Source organism: Drosophila albomicans, chromosome 3 (genome assembly GCF_009650485.2).
Source record: "Drosophila albomicans strain 15112-1751.03 chromosome 3, ASM965048v2, whole genome shotgun sequence".
NCBI lineage: Eukaryota > Metazoa > Arthropoda > Insecta > Diptera > Drosophilidae > Drosophila > Drosophila albomicans.
Genome location: NC_047629.2, coordinates 31,946,417 through 31,965,982, shown reverse-complemented (window position 1 = coordinate 31,965,982; position 19,566 = coordinate 31,946,417). Strand labels below are relative to the sequence as shown.

At 38.8% G+C, this 19,566-nt stretch overlaps 5 protein-coding genes across 7 annotated transcripts; 1 reads left to right on the top strand and 4 right to left on the bottom strand.

The window, feature by feature from the left end:
- Positions 1-1,667: 1,667 nt before the first annotated feature.
- Positions 1,668-9,862, bottom strand: LOC117568311 (klaroid protein). Of its 3 annotated transcripts, none has more exons than XM_034248861.2 (7): positions 9,690-9,862; positions 8,623-8,811; positions 6,682-7,074; positions 6,020-6,582; positions 3,019-4,542; positions 2,844-2,956; positions 1,668-2,782 (listed from the first exon to the last, which is right to left on the bottom strand). In XM_034248861.2, exons 2-7 carry the CDS (start codon positions 8,778-8,780, stop codon positions 2,570-2,572), a joined length of 2,964 nt encoding a protein of 987 aa, XP_034104752.1. In that variant the 5' UTR covers positions 8,781-8,811; positions 9,690-9,862; the 3' UTR covers positions 1,668-2,569. The 3 variants fall into 3 exon arrangements, with proteins under 3 accessions (XP_034104752.1, XP_034104753.1, XP_034104754.1); XM_034248862.2 differs by having other exon boundaries at positions 2,844-2,923; XM_034248863.2 differs by lacking the exons at positions 1,668-2,782; positions 2,844-2,956; positions 3,019-4,542 and adding an exon at positions 4,845-5,691 and having other exon boundaries at positions 9,690-9,860.
- A 267-nt stretch (positions 9,863-10,129) lies between these two features.
- LOC117568966 (ubiquitin-like protein 5) lies at positions 10,130-10,703 on the bottom strand. Its single transcript, XM_034249924.2, has 3 exons — positions 10,571-10,703; positions 10,374-10,512; positions 10,130-10,313 (listed from the first exon to the last, which is right to left on the bottom strand). Exons 1-3 carry the CDS (start codon positions 10,607-10,609, stop codon positions 10,270-10,272), a joined length of 222 nt encoding a protein of 73 aa, XP_034105815.1. The 5' UTR covers positions 10,610-10,703; the 3' UTR covers positions 10,130-10,269.
- Positions 10,704-10,966: 263 nt separating this feature from the next.
- Positions 10,967-11,651, top strand: LOC117570005 (anaphase-promoting complex subunit 15A). The gene is made up of 3 exons (XM_034251400.2): positions 10,967-11,212; positions 11,278-11,365; positions 11,422-11,651. The coding sequence occupies exons 1-3, from the start codon at positions 11,093-11,095 to the stop codon at positions 11,559-11,561; spliced, it is 348 nt and encodes a 115-aa protein (XP_034107291.1). The 5' UTR covers positions 10,967-11,092; the 3' UTR covers positions 11,562-11,651.
- On the bottom strand, positions 11,586-13,137 carry LOC117570004 (succinate dehydrogenase [ubiquinone] iron-sulfur subunit, mitochondrial). The gene is made up of 3 exons (XM_034251399.2): positions 12,946-13,137; positions 12,242-12,675; positions 11,586-12,182 (listed from the first exon to the last, which is right to left on the bottom strand). Exons 1-3 carry the CDS (start codon positions 13,006-13,008, stop codon positions 11,789-11,791), a joined length of 891 nt encoding a protein of 296 aa, XP_034107290.1. The 5' UTR covers positions 13,009-13,137; the 3' UTR covers positions 11,586-11,788.
- A 326-nt stretch (positions 13,138-13,463) lies between these two features.
- Positions 13,464-14,333, bottom strand: LOC117568939 (uncharacterized). Its single transcript, XM_034249870.2, has 4 exons — positions 14,116-14,333; positions 13,821-14,028; positions 13,719-13,763; positions 13,464-13,660 (listed from the first exon to the last, which is right to left on the bottom strand). Exons 1-4 carry the CDS (start codon positions 14,240-14,242, stop codon positions 13,510-13,512), a joined length of 531 nt encoding a protein of 176 aa, XP_034105761.1. The 5' UTR covers positions 14,243-14,333; the 3' UTR covers positions 13,464-13,509.
- Between the last annotated feature and the right edge of the window lie 5,233 nt (positions 14,334-19,566).

The window sequence follows — 19,566 nt, the reverse complement described above, 5'->3', positions numbered from 1 at the left end:
GAAGCACGTGAGCAATGCCTTTTATGTCGACAGAGAGATGGAGACGAAGGAAGGTGGCACGTTCTTACCCCACAGCTCTTATGTTTGTGCCCCCATCCGTGGCACTCTACAAGTTTAAGCACTGCAATTTTATCTATTTTGCAAGTGATGCCTTGCCCCAAAATGTAGCAAGCATTTCACTCAACTCAGCCACTGAGTCAGTCAGTCAGTCAGTCAGTTATTCAGTCAGTCGGCAGCGGCTTTTAATTAAGTGCGTGCCAAACGACTTCGTTGCCAAATATGAACTCCTTTTGCCAGGATTGCTTGGCTTAACTTGTCTTCACCAACACACACACACAGACACACATGTGCAACAAACACACTTACACTTACGTATTTATGGCTGTTGCTGACTATGGCCAAAATTGAAATAAATACATTTTGCAGTCTGCTTTGCAATTGCAACGTTCACAACGTTCATTTTAGTACCCCAAGTGGAATTCAGTTAAATTACAACATGAAAGGAAAATGAAATTTCCAAATGAAATGCCTCGCAGGATAATAATAGCCTTCTCCGACAATACATTTTAATGAGAATCTTGTAAATCTGTTAATGAGCTTATCTAATATAAACACCCAGACGCACACTCACAAACTTGTAACAACTCTGTTCATTTGTTGATAACAAAATGACAAACACTTTTCAAAACTATTGCCAAAACAATGCAGCAGTAAATGGAGGACAGAAATCGTAATTGTAATTGAGTTATGTTCGGAATGTTTGTGCTATGAGCATTTAAAATCGCACTTGGCAAACACTTTGCATATTTCAATTGTGTTATATTTCATCTGAGACAAGCCTTTTACTCGATTTACATAATAAAGAAATAGCTGTCAAAACTACAAGAATTACTGCCAAGATTTAATTTGTGCCAAGTAATAAATACCTAATTGAGCATTGAAATAGAAAAAAGAAAAATATAAAAATTCTCTAGTAAATTCAAATGAAGTATTTTAATATTATTTCATTATGTCCAACAGATACAAATACATATATTGAAACAATAAATATCCAATTAAAATAGATACAGAAATGTAAAAACTATACGAATTACTGCAATGATTTAATTTGAGCCAAGCAATTAATATCTAATTCAGCATTGAAATATATTAAAGAATGAATAGAATTTTAATTTCAAGTGGATCTATTTAAATGAATGATAATTCAAATTCTATGTTATTGTGTTTTTAACAAATACTAATGAGTTCAAGCAATGAATACCTAATTCCAAAATAGTTCAAATTAGATTTAGAAACTATAAATAGTATTGCCTTCACACCATGATTTCAGTTTCAGATACATTTTGATATTTGATTTACATTTTTTGATTTATCGGTTTGGGTCTTTCCTCTTTTGGCTGATAATATGGCATATTGTGTCCCTTATGGTATATTTTAAATGTACTACTTCATTGATAAATATATTTGGTATATTTTAGAATTTTTGCGCTATATTTTGCTTTTATTCAATATGAGTAGCAGGTATCTCACAGTCTAGCATAGTTGACTCGGCTTTCTTGCTTAATACTGAGTATATGAATATAATTCATAACTATCTTGGCATGACTTTTAAGCAAACATAAATCTAACTTATCCCAGAACATAATAAACATAAAACATTTTAAGTTTCATTGTGCAACGCATTTATTTCAAAAGTAAGAAAAAGAACTGCAAAAACTGGACGTAGAGAGATGGCGAATTCGACAAAACTGTTTGAAGCATCAGTTTTGTGTGTAGCCTAAATATGTATAGTGGTAGATATAGGATACAAAAATTGGTACTTAATATTTAACAACAATAGCGTGTAGTTAGTACAACTAATTAGTTAACTATTTTTGGGTTCACTTGCTAAGCTTAGTTTGTGTGTTTTGCTTTCGAGATATGTTTTAAGTGCCTTCAAATCGAGATATAGTATTTCAGTGTTTCAGCAAAGTTTTCGATTGTTTCTATTGGGATTCCAGATATAAATAATTCATAATTTGAACTTAACTCATGGGTAACTTACAACAATTTTAATTATATAGCAAGCATATGGCTCCGTTTAAGTTAGTTGATAAGCCTATGACTATTTAGTTTTAAACGTTATACAAAAATGGCAAAAGAACAATTTAAAATTAACTTGCAAATGCGTTCTCGATCAATTCAATTGCGATTTGCTCTGCGCCTTGTGCTTGGTACAAAAAATTCAGTTAAAAACTTAAAACTAAAAACATAATAAATAATATAGGACACAATAGTAGTTTAGAAAGGTTGAATGAAGCTTAACGTCTACACTATATATATGTACGTATATATACAAATTGAACTTAACGCACACACTTTGCCCGACTTATTTATCATACAATAATATATAGACTCTAATTTGCTATAACCTAAACTGTTTTTTATCAGCATAGTAGTTGTTCTAAGTAGCTGCTGTTAAGAGTTTGTTTGTTTTCCTTTTTAAGGCACTGACATTGTTTATGTACACCTGACTCGAACTTTATCTTATGACTATATATATTGTGGGAGACCTGAGGGTGGGATTTTTTTATGCGCCTGGCGGTTTGCCATGGACGCGGAAGCGATAGAGACACGTGTAATCCGGATGGCCGTGATTCGTCTCGATGCGCAGCTCGACGATCTCATAGGGCCGCTTTATGTCCACGTTTTGTACGACAAAGTATTGGAGCGCTGCTTCATTGTCCTGATACTCGTACTCACCAAAGAGCACAGGCTCCTGATCCTTTTCGTGCTCGAGTCCCTGTAATGAATACAGAAAGTTGTTCATTTGTTTTGCATTTAACGTATCTTCAACGACTTACCCAAACTGTAAAGTTACGTGGCGCCGAATCAATGCGTCCGGTGGGCGAAAGACTCTTGGAGATGTGCTCCAGCGTGAAGCCTGTGACGTGGACCAGGGAGTTAAGCTTCAGCACTGCATTGAATTGGAAACAAATTTGCAAAATAATTGCCTATTCAATGATGCCGTCTACCTACCCAGAAAACCGGGGAATCCCTGAAAAGCCCAGCACTCGCCCGGCTGCACATTGGGGGAGATGGCAACCCTAGGCGTATTCGTGGGATACCACAGCGGAATGCCAAACACCGAGATCTGGGCCGACTTGGTCTGATAGCTCTCGGTACAGCGTGTGGACAAGATTTGGCCACCCGCCGATTCCAGCGCAAAGTCAACGAGCCCCGTCTTATCAGCATCGTAAATGGCCAGCACAGACTTGACAATGTCGCGCACCTGTTGCTCCTGCATGTCCAGCTTCTGGGCCTGTACGCTCGCATTGTGTTTGACCTCCACGCTGAGCAGAATCTCTCGCTTGAGACGCTCACTGATGTCGCCCATCAGCACGATGCTGGAACGCTCGATCTCCTCGCGAATATTGTTGTTGGTGCGCTGATTCAGCTCGAGCAGCTGCTGCTCCAGATACTCCTTGGCCACAAACATGCTGCGCACCCAATTCTGCAGATCCACGTCATCCTCCATCGAGGCGCCAGCCGCCTGCTTAAAGCCCAGCATCTCGACAAGCGTCAGTTTCACCTGCCGATTGAGCAGCACAAACTGTGATTCATTCAATGCCGTCAATTTGCTCTCGATCTCCGCCAACAAGCCGCTGAAGCGTTGATCCTGAGCGAGTTCATGCTGTTGCACACGTGCCAAGAGATCGTCCTGCGACAGTTTCAGACTGCTGATTGATTGCTGAAGATCAGCGTTCTCCGCATGCTTGTCCGACAGTGCCAACTTGATGAAGGCAATTTCCCGATTCAATTGCTCAATCTGCTGTGCGTTCACCTGCTGGCCACCAGATCCCTCCACGTGCTGCTCTTGCTTTTGGTTGATGGCCAAATGGATGCGACTGTCTACCAACTCTGTCAACTCTGGCGCCGCAAGCAAACGTTTCACCAGCGCCGTCAAATCAATGCGCTCCAACAGCAACGTGTAGTGATTCTCCTCCAATTTCACTTCCGCTTTGATCAAACGCGTAATCTCTTCAAGCTGTGCTGCAGTTAAGCTTACCGGCTGCTGTGTCTGCCACTCACCCGCCTGTTGCAGCTGCAGCTTCAACTGCAGCGCCAAGTCCGCCAACTGCTGCTCGCTGAACTGCGTCTTCTGCTCCGCAAATTGCTGAAGATTCTCGCGCATCAATTGCACAATGATTTGAATTTGTTGCGGCGACAATTTTTGTGCCTGCGTCTCGCGCTGCTGCTGCAACTTCAGTTCCACCAGCTGTTGCACATAGCTATTCACATGGTTCAGTATATTCTCATACTCCTCGGGTGTCAGCGACTTGCGCATATTCTGCTGCATTTGCTCCATTTGCAGCTTGATGGTGGCCGCTGATTCCTCCGACTCCGTTTGTCCGCTTGGCAGTTGCGCCAGCGACTTGATGGCAACTCCTGCCTGCAACAGGTGCGCTCGTGCGGCGGCCAGCAAAGTGAGTGGCAACGGCAACAAAGCCTCGCCACGTTGCACCAACTCCAGGCGCTGCTCCTGCGGTAGTTGATGCCAAGCTGTAAGCCACAAAGAAACAACATTAGTTGGCGACCAACAGAAAATATCCTTCTACATTTGCATAGACTTCTTGCAACAATTGGTTAGGAGGAACTGCTTCTAGGGGATGGGGCAGGAATCGGTTTTGGGGACGACGCCAAATGCAGAAGGATAGAGTTCTGTTTATGTTCAGTTCAGTTGAGTTTTTGCCTGGCCAACTAATATTGATTCATAAATATTTTACTTACCATTTCATCGCGCAATCGTTGCAATAACTCAAATAAAATGGCAAATAAAACAAACTATTCTTTTTTTCGCTTTTCAAAATGTTTGTTTTGTTTTATTATTTAATTAACATTTACAAAGGCAAACAAACGAAAGAATTACACAAAAAATTGAACGTTGTTTGACAACAAAAAATATTATGAATACTTGTTGCGGGCAATTGGTAATTTTTGGTTAACCAAAAAGCCTACAACAATTGTTCGACAAAAAGAATGAATATTAATTTGTAATGTAAATTTTGTAATTGAATTTTCTGCACATTCGAGAGCGCTCTATTCCTTCTTTCCACTTGGCGTCATTTTTGAGGGCAGAGTTGAGAAGTGTATGAAAGAGAGTTGAGAGGAAGGGAGAGGGCGTAGGAAGGGAGGGATGTAAAGATGTTTTGATTTGTGATGTGTGATGTCATTATGCGATTTCTAGGTGGGTTATCTAACTAACGAGAGACTGACTCGCTAATGCAAAAATAAAGAAATGCTTAATAATTTGTACTTGAAGTTGTTCATATTCAAAAATAAATTGTAGTATTTGTCTCTCTACTTTTCTTAGGTGAGCAACTGTTGCAGCAGCTCGAAAACGAAACGATGGCAAAAATGCTGAAAATATTCATTAGATACGCTCATAATAGACCTCATCGTTGGCCTGAAACAACTGCCGTCCCTTGTTGGCCACATTCTGACCGATCTTTTGCAAATATAGCAAATAATCATCAGCCCAATCGCGCAATTTCACTGCCTGCTCGACGGTCTGCGAACGCAACGATTCATATTGTTCGGCATTGAAATAGGCGCTAACATCTAACTTGGGTAAATCGGGTAGTGTGAATGTGTTGAGATTGAGGGAGCTGGGTGGGAAGGTTTCATTGGGATGTAGATAATAGAACAGACCTGCAATAATGGTTGGGAAGTTGCAATCAGCAATATGTTCTTGTTTGTTATGGTATTAAATCAATAAAATAGCAGCTATCATTCCAGCATAAAATCAAATATAATTCCATATTCGCGTACTGCTGACGTCATGATTTTTGCTAGAGGCGACAAGTTTAGCTAGAGGTGAACTATATGTGCATGCGGTATGAGGCATGCCTCAAGGTCAGCAGCTAGCTGTCAACGCTCTGCTCAATGTCAGGGCGCGCATGTTATACATATTTGACTTTACATTGAATATACAATAGATGCCATCTATTGAATCTATTTTCTCATTTCTCAGACTCACCCGCTAGCAACAGCAATGGCAACAGTAGCAGCAACAAGATTAAGAAACGCTTCTTCGATTTGTTATCCGCATTTCCCGATTTCAATAGCCAAGTATCCAAACTGAGCACCGATGCAATGCCCAAGTAAATGTAACGATATACACTCGACACGAAAGTGGCGACAAGTCCTTGTTGCTGACGACGCTGCTGATTGGCATAATAGTTCTTATATGAATTCGTCTCCGTGGCTGAGGAGCTGCTGGTTATACGCGACCAAGTGCTGCTCACGCTGGTCACAATAAAGGTGATGAAACGCACCAGCCACCAGCTTTGCTTCTGCTGACCAAAACGTGTTATGTCCACCTCATCGTTGGAATCGTAGTTCAGATGCGTGTAATTCGCCTGATAACGACGACGTATGAACTCCTCTTGGGCCGGATTCTGTTGCACCATGAAATCAACGCGCTCATTGTGATTGGCCAGACTGCGTCGCGACATATTCGGCATGGCCACAATGCCAGGGGCCAGCTGGCGACGATGTGGCGATAGTTCCGAGTACGTATAATCCGTTTTCGGTGTTTTGCTGCAAGGCGTAACAGAAAACATGATTAATAACAGACGAAAACGAAAAGCAGTAACGAATACAAATCTCTGTCTACTTTGATTTGCTTGGCCTACTCACTTCCAGTATTCACCCGCATCTCTGTACTCAATGTAGGCTATGTGATCGGGACTCAAATTGGCAGCACCATTTGTGCGACTTCGCTCCTGTGCCGAGTTGAGCACATTTTGCGTGGTCTCCAAGTGATTGCGTGGCGTCGAGGTTGCTGCTGCTGTCAAGCTATGCAGAGCATTGCCCAATCTCTGGCTGGTGTTGGTCAACATCGTGGTCACTGTGGACGTCTTGCTGCTCCTGGTTGTTCCCGCTTGTTGGTTGCGTTTGGCATCCGGTGTTGCTTCGTCACCCGAATACAGCGACGTTAGCTGAGTGAATCCCTTGGAGCGTGTGGTTGTTGTGCTGATGCTGCTGCTGCTGCTGGTGCTCGCATGCTCCACGTGCTCCTCGACAATGGTTCTGCAAATATAATATGCAAATGGGTTTTAGTAATGTTTGCGGAAATCACACAACACAACAGACATTACGCTAAATGTGAATCAAAACAACAAACCACAAAAAAAAAAGAGCAACCGAGACGCGCGCTCACAAATGAATTACAAATATAAACCTGTCTGACCTTCATACAACAAACGACAAACGACGACAACAACGCTGGCCAACGGCATTTGAGTTTTGTGGCTTTAAAAGCAAACGGAAAAAACGACAGCAACGTGAAAACAAATCTCTCATGGCCAAGTGTACCCCCAACCTCACCAAACGATGTCGTCATCGTTGCGCTGATGAACAACAATCCATTAAAAAGCGAGCCTCAAAACGTTTCGATTCAATTTGCGCGCCAAAAACAAACGATTCACGCGACTGCGCACCATTTGTAGAAGCTTGTTTAGTTATTATATCTACATTGTCTATACGTATCAATATCTTTAATAATCTGCACTTAGCATCAATTAGTAATTGTTATTGTAAAACAGTGACTCAAAGTCACAGTGAATGCGAATGCTCAACTCTAAACTTGTTCATTTGATTTGAATGAGATATCTATAACTTTAGGCATTTGCTCTTTATCAATTTTAAGACAACTAGCATTATTCAGTATTTAAAGCAATAAGTGAGGTCATATTCTAAAATAGTGAAAGGCAATCACAGTGAACATAGCTCAGAGATATTAAAATCACAGCTATATTTTAAATCTTTCAAAAATTAGAATTAAAGTTCTTGAATTTAGGGGAGTGCATAAATGGTAATAATATAAAATAAAACTGTTAGTTAAATAAAACTAAATAAATCGATTTCTTATAGTGATTTACAATATAAAACTGAAGTTTTCTAGAATTAGAATTTTGATAAAGAAAAAGTGGCTCTCATTTGCCACCATCCACCGTATATTTAGTAATCGTGATTCATCATTATAATCATTAATCTTATTTTGTACTTCAAATTCATGTTTACTTCTGAAATATTCAAATTCATATGTACATATGTATGTACGTAATGCTTATGAGAGCTGTTTTCATACAATTATAGTTCACATAAACTGAAGAATAAAAATAGTATTATATACAAATACAAATGTTTTTGTCTTCTAAATAAGAGCACATTGTAAAACAGTGACTGCTTGCCAGTGCGAGTTCACAGTCACAGTCACAGTGAATGAGTGATCATCACTGGCGTGCTCGCAATTTCAGCTGCTTGCGTTATTAAGAATTTCGCTGAGAGTGTGAATAACAAGGCGATGACGTCATGGTCACTCACACACATGTGCACACTCCCAACAGGGTGACCATGTGCGTTGTATTAATGACGCTGAGCGTTTGTTTTCAAAATTAACGTTTATTATTTTTGGACTATGCAACAACTCTGTGTAGTTATCTTTAATCAGATGAATGAAGTTCGGTTTCATTTGCTGATAGCAGAGCGTTGTCGTGTTTTAAGTGATAAGCGACGTGTTCTATTTTTTTTTTTTTTTTTTTTGGGTTAATGGGCAAAAGAGTTACAAGTACTTACCGCACATTTGGGGCTGCCGATGATTTCTTCTTCTTGTGATGCACATGCCCCTCTTCGCCGGCATGATCGCAGTTCTCATGATCGCAGCTAGAGCGCAGAAATGGCGTCTTTGAGCGCGATCGCCGGCGCGTCTCTATCTGATAAATTTCCCCACTCATTGCTGCTTATTCTTCTTTTTAATGGAGCTAGCTGCAAGGGCAAAGAAAAGCCATTAAGATTATATGCGGCAGGGGGGAGGTAATAAATTCCTAATTTAACAAATGCTCAGCATGTTTGTTTATGCGTGTGCGTATGTGTAACAGGGTGTGCTTGTATGTGTGTAACAGGGTGTGGGTTGTTTACAATACGCAACAAAGATTTCACTTCATAGTGGAAGGAGGTAAAAAAACAAGAAGGGGGACCAAACGAGCTACAATTGTTAATGAAACTCGCTGCTGACGAAACTCTTAAGCACACACACAGATTGCACGCACACACATACAGAAATACTTGTGCCCGGTTTCTTTGCAATGCTCGAGTGCCCAAAACATTAACATTACAAATTATGCAATGCGTGTGTGGAAATGAGCTCAATTGCTTGAGTTTTTAATTAGATTGCAATGAGAGCGTGTAGTTGATGCTAAAAATAATAACAACAACTGCACACACACAGCCATACGCATTGCCGGTGGGCCTTGCACAAATCGGCAAATAGCAGGCAACACACACACACATACTATAAGGGCATGCGAATACGAAGCAAAAAGGAAATGAAATACAACAAATACAGTCTACAGTGTGGCCACACCATAAACAAACCGCTTTGGTGTTAATCGATCGACAAATGCTTCGCCCTTTTGCAAAGTATTTCTCTTCTAGTTTTTTTTTTTTGGTGTGTGAAAATCTAAACAAGTTTTCCCTCCCCAGCCATATCTGCGTCACCAAAAACGACGACGCTTCGTTGTTGTAGCGGGCTAAAGGAAAAGAGGCACGCAGCACACACACACATAAACACACCGACACACGTACACGTATACATACAAGCGATTGCGTTAGAGAGCGAACAAATTTATATGAAATTCTCTTACTTTGTACACATTCAATTTGTGTAACGCAATAATAATTTTAAAGTTTTTGTTTTAATGTGCTTTTGCACAATTTAGTATTCACTGGCGGTCGCGGCGCGTTTTAAAAATAGACTTTGCGCATCAATACAACACAAAATGCGTCCGATTTGAGCGACCGAAAAATTACGAATGTCGGATATTTACGAACAGCGTGACCGTATCTACAGTTTGTAAATATACTAGTTGTCGTCGTCAAATATACCCCATACCGTGATTTTACACTTTCCAAACTATGTATATTGGTATTTTCAAAAACTGCTACTCCGATTTTTGATTTTCTTTTGAATAAAGATAATATTTTCTACGATTTTAAAGGATTAAAGTTAACTTTTAAAGCAATATGTCATAACAAAAACCATATTTGAAAAGTACGAGTACATTTAAAACTTTAGCTTAATAAGTGTAATAAAAACTTGAAAATAATTCAATTTATTAATTAAAAACCTTATAATCGTTTATTTCTATAAATTATGTTTATATAGCAGACAGTAAAAAAAAGGTGTTTCGTATTCTTTGAGCTGGTATTTAGATCCAGTCCAATCTATTGGTAATACAGCTCCAGATTCATGCCGTCGTGAATTTCATCTGTAAGTGATATCATCTTATCAAAAAATATCTTCACAATATAAATAAATGACTACTCACAATCGGATAGACGAATAGGATCCTTGTAAATCGTATACCACTTCTTCAACACAATCTTCTCATGCTTTGTGCCCGTTTGCGCCGCAATCAGTTTCTTGAGGTCGCCAATGGTGTCGTCGGGATTGCATTTCACACGCACCTGTATTGCCAATAATGCACATTAATTAACAGATTACTAAGTAGCAGGATTACATTACCTTTTTCCCCAGGCGATCGTTGCAGGTAATTTCAATCATAGTTTGCTTTTGACGTTTATTATTGTTCACCTTTCAATGCAATAATAAATATGTATGTTTTCGATATGCGAGTTGCCGACGATAACAAGTGAAGAAATACCGATGGCAAAATCACATTTTCTAAAACATCGATTTTTAATGGAAACCATCGACGTATTTCAAATTCAATGTGTCTTATCGCGAATATACCAAAATACAGAAACGGCGAGCTAGTTCTTATTATATTCATTTTAAAATATTAAACACATTTTAAACAGATTATTTATTGAATCTATACATCGAATAGACCAAAATAATAATTTTCGGAAAAATGCGAAATCGAAAAAAGTAGTAACACCAACAACAGCATTAATCGATAACTGCAGATGTTTCGCATGTACACACTTACGAAGTTACCGGACTGTCGACATATTTCGCTTGCAAAAACAAAAGGAATATAAACAAAAATTAAACGGAAAACACATTTTGATTGAAAATCCTAATATGTCAATGATACCATTCTTTCCCAATCTGAAGCCATCGGTGGCAAATCGCTTTTGGTTTGACGTCGCCACCGATGACGAGGCACAAACAAAGCGTTACGAGGATGAGCGCAGAAATTGGGTATAGTCTGATCAGATATATTTCCCTATATATATTTTATTTGTGAAATTTACAATAACATATAGCGTGAATCGCTGAAGACTGCAGCCACGGATTTGCAGCCACTTGGCAAGGTGCTCACTATGCCCGGCATCGAGACCGACGACGAGGATGGTAAATAAACAATCAATATAAATGAATTGTTTATTAACAATTTGTGGTTCATATAGCAAACGATGATAGTGAGGATACGGACAGTCACGATGAGGAAGACGATGAAACCAACGATCGTGTCATTCCAGTCACCCAGGACTTTTATTCAGCCGATGACATACAAATGAATGACGAGACATCGCCAACAGCTCCCTAAGAAAATTGAAAATTGGGCAACGCATTTCATAGATACACCATTTAGTTAATTACGTTCTTGCGACTACAAAGGTTCCCTTTACAAACTGTATTAACAAATGTCGTTTTACTTTAAGCTTAAATAAATTAGAAACAATAAGCCAAAAATATTGTTGTTGAAGGGGCGTCAAAGGATGTACAAACAAGTTGCGGTTGCTATAGGTCAAGAAACAATTGCTCTCTTTCTATTTACTTATGCAACGCTGCCGTCTCCAGCTTGGGCGCCGGCTTCGAGGCAAGACCTGACAGCAATTTCTTGATCTCGGCAATGGCGCGACCAGGATTCAGACCCTTGGGACAGGTGCGTGTGCAGTTCATGATGGTGTGACAGCGATATACGCTGAAGGGATCCTTAAGCTTGCTGAGACGCTCAACAGTGTTCTCGTCACGCGAATCAATGATCCAGCGATAAGCCTGCATCAACACAGCGGGACCTAAGTACTTCTCCGCATTCCACCAGTACGATGGGCACGAGGTGGAGCAGCAGGCGCACAAGATGCACTCGTATAAACCGTCCAGCTTGGAGCGATCCTCAACAGACTGCAAATACTGTGCCTTACCCTTCTGTTCGCCAGCTTCATTTCTAGTGCACAGGAGAGAGTGTGTTAATAAGAGTCCTGCAGCTATAAACCTTGTATTTACTTGCGCTGCAGCCAGGGCTGAATGTTCTTGTACTGCTCATAGAAGTTATTCATGTCCGGCACCAAATCACGCACCACATACATATGAGGCAAGGGATAAACCTTCAGTGGCTTAGAGCTGGTAGCATCGATCTTGCTGATGCAGGCCAAAGTGTTGGTGCCGCCAATGTTCATGGCACAGGAACCGCAGATGCCCTCGCGACACGAGCGACGGAATGTCAGTGTTGGATCCATTTCGTTCTTGATCTTGATGAGAGCATCCAACACCATGGGGCCGCATTCACGCATGTTCACCTCATAGGTCTGCATGAAAGGCTTCTCGCCGGCATTGTCGGGATTCCAGCGGTAGATCTCGAATTTCTTGATCTGGGGTTCGAGTGCCTCTTTGGGCTTGGCCTGTTGCTCCACCTGCGTTGTGTTGCTGATAGCACGCAGCTGCAAAAATAATAACAATAATCATTATTAAATTAGCAACAAATTCGTATCACGCAATGCAAAAAAAAACGTTTACATAATCATCGAAATATGCGCCCCAAATTTCAGTTGGAATTTTATCGCAAATTATCTGGTTTTTACTAAATATTTTTTGGGATTAATCTTATATAATGGCACTGTCCACTGTACAAACACACCCCCTCCGCCACACCCCCTCTCTTATAGCACACAAATCAGGAGACAACTTTTCGATGTTGGCTTCTTTCTCACCTGGTGACGTGCAGCCAAGGAGCTGGCGCGGCTTAGCACTTGTCTCGCCTCATTGACCAACATGTTTCTACTGTTATTTAAATTGAAACGACACTGCGTTTGCAATTAATTAATTAAAATCAAACAAATCGTTGTGTTTTCCCGTCTGGAAAATTTCGGTTGCAATCGAAGTTGCACGGCAAAGAAGAACTGAGGTACAGTGTTGCCAGACTATCGCTTATTTCTGTCACACATACGCGCCAGCTGAGATATGTAGTTAAAATGAGTATTCAAAAAAATCTTCAGTTCATTTCATAATCGTGCAGCTAGTAATTAAAATGGTTGAATTATACTTCAAGATCAATAATATGCCACTTTAACCTTTTCAATTTAATTCAAACACTAAACTCGTTGAAAGTGTCTGGCAACGTCCCGCTGTTGAAATCGAAAGTTTCAGCTATCGATAGTTGATAAGCAGCTGGCTGTAAGAGTGACCATGTTGGGGCGGGTCAGTTTAAAAAAATTAAAACGAACGGAAATTGTGTATTTGCCAAATTTATTTTATAAAGGCCATTACAAAAGTGTTTATATCTGGCTTACTGATTCTACTGCTCCAGAGTGCATTTGGTGCAAGGCACGTTTCTCCTCGCCGCTTGGAAGCACACTAGGATCAGAGACAGCTGCTGTTTCATTGTTTAACGAACGCTGTTGTACGGTTGGACTGCTGGTGTTTAAGCTGGAAAGAATTGTTGAAATATTTTAGTTGCTTTAATTAATTAAATAGTAGGACCTACCTGGACTGTGGTACTTGCACTGTCGTCAACTGCACTGTCATTTGGCTACAAAAATAATATTATTAATAAGTGTCAAAGGCAATTATCAGACCATAAATTTACCTAGATATTGGTGCTGGATATGTGGCATAAGCATTGGACTGCTGATAGTTGGGTGGTGGTGGATAAACTGTCATTGGAACACCAGCTGGTGTATATTGTGTGACTGGTGCAACAGGATGCATAAAATGCGTAACAGGTCCTTGTTGATAATGTGTCTGTGGAATTCCCCCAGGAGCTGTGTGTGTAGCCGAGGTGACTGTAACAGGTGCTGTAGTGTATAGGGGAAGTACTTTCAGTTAATTAAAAGTTCAAAGATAAAAGGTGCAGTTAAAGATCTGTTCAGAGCATTACTCACTGTTGGTATCATTGATAACGTAGCCCACGTTATTGGTGGCCTTTTGACGCCTTCTGATCATAACCACCATGGATGTGATGAAGAATATCGAAAATGCAATCGACAAACCAATCCAAAACTCAAACATTTTGAAATATATTCTTTTTATTTAGTGTACTCTCTTAGGAAAACAAATGTCTCATTTCAAGTGCCAAAATAAACTGAGCAATTGGTTTACAAAAATCGCATGGCTTGGTTCGCTCATGTCTAATCAACTGGCAATATGGATATAGATAAGAACTGATAACTTCGATTTTTGTTAGTTTGTTTGGTCAATTTGTTTAGCTGATAGCAGACAAACAAAAGTCAAGACATTACTCATAAGTAGATTGCAGACTTTAGGTCATTAAATATAGAAAAATACGTATTTGATTGTTAAATTTAAATCGATTGCGGCAATTAAAGGTTACCAGGACTTTGGGAATATATTAACATGCATTTGCATAAAATTAATTATCGTATGTCTTTAAAAAGTTTTATTATTGCATTCATAATTTTGATTTGTTATAGTAATATCTCTTCATAATATTTCAATAGCATATTTGAATAATGTCAATAATTGTGGACGTTAAAATAAACACAGTAAAGCTTTTTAGACGATTGTTAATGGTCATAATAATTTCCTCATCAGATCTCCTTATCTACAATATGCAATTTTTAATCATAAGAGCGTATTAAAAACTTTCTAATAATAATTTAATGTGTTACAAATATTTTGAAAATGCAAATGATTTGGAATTGAAATTATCTAAATTTAATAAATGAAGCTTTATTCTAAATAAACTTCTGATAAAGTTGATGTTATCGAAATGTCATAATATCGATATTCTTTACTAACTTTTAGAGTGGCCAAATTTGTCAGTTTATTTTCAAAATGACGATGTAGTAATTGTGATGTCGTCAATTTTATTATTTTATTTAAAAAGCGAGTCTATAACTGTTGGCCTCGCTTTTGAGAAGTAAAATATTTAATTTATGTTTGTTGCATTATTTGGATTGGTAAATATGCTATATTATGCTATATATTACTTGTTAAGTTTATTTAAATATTAGCACCTACCCAGCTTGTAGTAATTGAGTTTTCATTTGGCTGGAAAATTATTTATTTATAAAGATATACAAAGTTTTTATCTATTTAAAAAACTTACTTGGTGTTGGGAAAATCGGACGAAACTTCTGCAGGGTAAGAGAAAAAATTGGAAATGATGTAATTTCATAGTTAAAGATTAAACGTTTAGTTATTTAATAACTTACCGCGCACATTTTGGGAGACATTTTGACGCCTTTTCACCATAAAAACAATTATTAATACAAATATTGAAAATGCAAATGTTAAACCAATCGCAAGCATATTAAAAGGATTTAAACGAAATTAGGTCTGTTCAATTGCTGTATTATAAATGGCAAAATAAAATGAGCAAATGTTTAACTCTAGTTATAAAAGCCTCTCACTGAATTGGTACTCCAAGGTTTAATCAACTGATAATATTTGAGTATATATGTATGTATATATAGTGCAAAGATAACGGACTGATAATTGAACTTTTGTAACACGTGCAGTTGTTATTTTTATTCGTCTGGCCATTTTGTTGATATCAATACAACACTCTTTTAGATTTTGAATATAGGTTAAATTTTTAATACTTGTATAATTATTATCTCACAATTCATTTCAATTATCAATCAAAATTACTATAAACTTGTATATTAAACAAAGTATATTTGAATTTTTATTGCTGTAGAGCAAACGACTAATCTTAATAACCATAAAAACTACAGCGATAAAATTTAATACACATAAATTAAATGACATGGTACAGTTTTTAATGATCTACTGCACTTAAGTGAGCAATAACAAAGTGTTAATTGCCAAGTTTTAATTAAGCGTGGAGAGAAAACATCAAATGCAACGCTATCAAACGCCTTGTCAAACTCGCAGTTGTTGTTCTCAACAGCAAAGTAGAAAGTAGAAGTAAGGAAAGGAATCACCGCAATTTTAATGGCACTTGCCAAGTGTCGACAAACTATAATATAAAACTTTTTAAATGCCATTTATGCAGCGGAGTCAGCAACGCAACGCAATGCGACTTTGTCAATTGTTCATTGACCTTTTGTTGCTGCCACTGCGATATACATAATATATTAAGTAAGCGTACTCGTGATGCCTTTGTTACTCTCCTTATATAAGCAAAGAATGTGGGAAAGAAAGCGAGAGCTGAAGTTTTGTTCCTCATTCTCACCTAGGCAATGGGAATGTTAAAAACAGAAAAATAATAAAAACCTCAGCGGGTGGAAAAAAGGAAAAAAAAGAAAGAAAAAACAAAGTTGAAAAGTCCGTCGAGCGCTTTATGAGTCCGAGACTGTAACGGCGCCTACAGCAACGTGTATTGAATTCGGCCTAAAAGTTTACTAAGTTTAAGTCAAGGTTGATGTTGCTGCAAGTAGCTCCTAAAAGTATGCAAGTTAAAATTTCAACCAAGGGCGCAGCTTTAAGTGCATCAGCTGCGCTGTAAAGCCGAGCTTTAAGTAGTGCATCAGCTGCGCTGAAAAGCTCATTTGACGTTTAGCGAGTTGCACTGGAAAGCTCAGCTTTGACGTTTGTGTCACCACGCGCATGCGCAGCTAGCTTAAGCTAGGCTGGTTCCGGTCAAAGCACTTTTCTGGTGACCGGCAGCGTGCATAGACGCATATTGGTTGGTGTAAAAATTTATACCACAACACACTAGAGGTTAGAATTCTCTTAGTGCATTTGATACTTGGTAAGAATAAATAGTAATAGATTCTGGTAGGTGTTCTTTACTTATTGTTGTCGTTTACACAGGTCGTTTTCGAAATTTTCTGCTTTTGGTTTGGCTCTTTTTGAGCGTGACAGTGCCTAAGCTAGCGGCCGGCGGAGCGCTACTAAGCGCCATCTTTGTCGCCGCCCTAGCGGCCAGTAAAGCGCGCGCAAAGTGCTCTCATTGCGGCACATAGCAGCTAGCTAAGCGTCCTTAGCGCCACCTTTGCGCGCATAGTGGCCAGCGGAGCACCCTTAGCGCCGCCGTTGCGTGCATAGCGGCCAGCGGAGCGCCCGTTGCGCAACCCTTGCCGCCGCATAACGGCCAGCGGAGCGCCCTTAGCGCCACCTTTGCCGCCGCATAGCGGCCAGCGGAGCGCCCTTAGCGCCACCTTTGCCGCCGCATAGCGGCCAGCGGAGCGCCCTTAGCGCCACCTTTGCCGCCGCATAGCGGCCAGCGGAGCGCCCTTAGCGCCACCTTTGCCGCCGCATAGCGGCCAGCGGAGCGCCAGTGCGCGTCTTCTTGGCTACCGCGTCAGCGGCCAGCGGAGCGCCACTGAGCGCCATCTTGGCTGCCGCACTAGCGGCCAGCAAAGCACCAGCGAGCGCATCTCTGCTCGAGCCGCCAGCGCAGCACCCCTGCGACTTCTTGGCCAGCATCTGCGTCGTCGACCTCAACTTTAATCATCACCAGCATCTTTTTCATCATCTCATCTCATCTTTTATCATCTCATCTCATCTTTATCATCTCATCTCATCGTTACTCCTGATTATCAGCGACCAGATCGCTTACATATATAGTGTGTGTGTGTTAAAGTGAATTTATGAGAATTTAAAAGCAAATCTGAAAAGTTTAAAATGAAGCGCTACACTGTTTAAAACGAAAAAATAGTGAAACAATACGATAGATTAAAAGCTCAACAGTGTAGCGCCGCTCAGTACGAGCAAAAATAAAACAAGTTAAGAAATTTAATATTGCCAAATCGCAAGAAAAAAAATGCACAGAAATATTAAAAAATTAAAATAATTAAATTTAATTTAATTTAGTTAAAATTGTTTAAAAAAAATGAATACGATACAAAGTTAAAAGTTGAAATTATTTAAAAATTGAAAGTGCATTTGTTCACAAAATTAGTTAAAATTTCAAATTAATAGTAAAGCGCTACTGCAATTGCAGAATTTCAAAATTGCACAAAAAAGAAAGTAAAAGTTAAAAGTTAAGTTCAAAAGTTAAAAGATAAAATGATTTAGAATCAAAAGGAATTAGCGCAGCTGTTTTGTTGATAAAAAAAATAAAAATAAAAAGTTAAAATTAGAACATGTATTGTGCCACATTCAATTAAAAATAAAAGCGCTAAAATATTGTAAAACAACAAATTAAAAAAGTTGAAGCGCTACAAGAATTAAACAAAACAAATGTACAAATATAAATGAAATAGTTGAAATTAAATAAGAAATTGTAGAGCCATGAGAATTGAGAATTTAAAACAATTGTTGAATGTGAAGTGCACAAGTTACAAAAAAATTTAAAATATAAAACAAAACAGCTAAAAGCTTAGAAGGCAAAATGCCTAAACGAAAATTATTATATTAAATTAAATTAAACAAATAAGTTATGAAAATCAGTGCCAAGTTATGAAATATCAAAATTAAAACAAAAATTAAAACGTATGCAAATTATATTGAATAACTAGTACCAGTTTCGCGTAGGTACAATATGAAGTGTTTCGGTGAAAGTTGTATTTTTTTATTTAATTTAGCACTGTTCCAGCACGCCTTCGTCGGAGATCGATCGCCGCCGCAGGAGTTCTGTTGGTGAGTTTTTTTTTTTATTGCGAAACACACACTTTATACTTTCACCTCGATTTACATTGTACAAACACGAAATATAAATTTATAGAAAAGCATACGAAAAAATTTAAAAACTATTAAATATTATAAAAAAAAGGTTTGAAGATAAATTACAAAATTAAATCGAAGTTTAAAATTTGATACATGAAATAATACAAAGCACTGAAATTAAAATACATTATATATTTAAAAGAAACTTTAAAAGAAATATTGCAACTATCCTCTTGTGGTATTATTGATCATTTTGTACTATTTTTATTTATAATGCCATATTGTTTAATATCTATCATTAATTAAATATTGTATACCATGAAATAATTCACTTTTTATTTAGCCGAAACAAGCCAGCGACACCACTGTCGTAGGGTTAAAAGGGATCACCAGAGCCATACTCTGATGCTGTGATCATAGGTTGGGAGGGGACTTCATCACTTAACAGCTGTGATGGCCTGCCTCAATTCTCGCTCTCTCTTTCTCTCTCTTTCTGTCTCTCTCTCTCTCTTTTGTTCTCTCTTTGTTTTTTTTCTATTTTTTTGAGACATTTTTGGATCTTCCTTCTCTTTCCGGCTAGTTTTCTAGCAATCCCTTCTTCGTCGCAGCACGCTCAATTTCTGATCTTAAATTAATAATAATGAGCAGCGAAGAAAGGGCTATTGGCATAAGCAAGACCACCACCCCCAAAGCCGACGAGCTAGAGCCGGACTCTAAAGCGTGCCCCGCAAATGCCGATAGCCCTGTCGCCTTGTGCTTCTTCTCGTTGCACGTTACAGTTATAATTAATTATT

What these genes read in the sequence shown, in the direction of transcription:
- LOC117568311 (XM_034248861.2), bottom strand. Translation starts at nt 8,780, where the DNA reads ATGAGTGGGGAAATTTATCAGATAGAGACGCGCCGGCGATCGCGCTCA. An exon ending in GATGCGGGTGAATACTGGAA is followed by an intron (nt 6,583 to 6,681) that starts GTGAGTAGGCCA and finishes TACGCCTTGCAG; the next exon opens with CAAAACACCGAAAACGGATT. An exon ending in GCCATTGCTGTTGCTAGCGG is followed by an intron (nt 4,543 to 6,019) that starts GTGAGTCTGAGA and finishes TGTGGCTTACAG; the next exon opens with CTTGGCATCAACTACCGCAG.
- LOC117568966 (XM_034249924.2), bottom strand. Translation starts at nt 10,609, where the DNA reads ATGATTGAAATTACCTGCAACGATCGCCTGGGGAAAAAG. An exon ending in ACGATCGCCTGGGGAAAAAG is followed by an intron (nt 10,513 to 10,570) that starts GTAATGTAATCC and finishes TTGGCAATACAG; the next exon opens with GTGCGTGTGAAATGCAATCC. An exon ending in TCCTATTCGTCTATCCGATT is followed by an intron (nt 10,314 to 10,373) that starts GTGAGTAGTCAT and finishes TATCACTTACAG; the next exon opens with ATGAAATTCACGACGGCATG.
- LOC117570005 (XM_034251400.2), top strand. Translation starts at nt 11,093, where the DNA reads ATGTCAATGATACCATTCTTTCCCAATCTGAAGCCATCGGTGGCAAAT. An exon ending in AGGATGAGCGCAGAAATTGG is followed by an intron (nt 11,213 to 11,277) that starts GTATAGTCTGAT and finishes AATAACATATAG; the next exon opens with CGTGAATCGCTGAAGACTGC. An exon ending in CGAGACCGACGACGAGGATG is followed by an intron (nt 11,366 to 11,421) that starts GTAAATAAACAA and finishes TGGTTCATATAG; the next exon opens with CAAACGATGATAGTGAGGAT.
- LOC117570004 (XM_034251399.2), bottom strand. Translation starts at nt 13,008, where the DNA reads ATGTTGGTCAATGAGGCGAGACAAGTGCTAAGCCGCGCCAGCTCCTTG. An exon ending in CCTTGGCTGCACGTCACCAG is followed by an intron (nt 12,676 to 12,945) that starts GTGAGAAAGAAG and finishes TTATTTTTGCAG; the next exon opens with CTGCGTGCTATCAGCAACAC. An exon ending in CAGCCCTGGCTGCAGCGCAA is followed by an intron (nt 12,183 to 12,241) that starts GTAAATACAAGG and finishes CCTGTGCACTAG; the next exon opens with AAATGAAGCTGGCGAACAGA.
- LOC117568939 (XM_034249870.2), bottom strand. Translation starts at nt 14,242, where the DNA reads ATGTTTGAGTTTTGGATTGGTTTGTCGATTGCATTTTCGATATTCTTC. An exon ending in CGTTATCAATGATACCAACA is followed by an intron (nt 14,029 to 14,115) that starts GTGAGTAATGCT and finishes TATACACTACAG; the next exon opens with CACCTGTTACAGTCACCTCG. An exon ending in GTGCAAGTACCACAGTCCAG is followed by an intron (nt 13,661 to 13,718) that starts GTAGGTCCTACT and finishes AATTCTTTCCAG; the next exon opens with CTTAAACACCAGCAGTCCAA.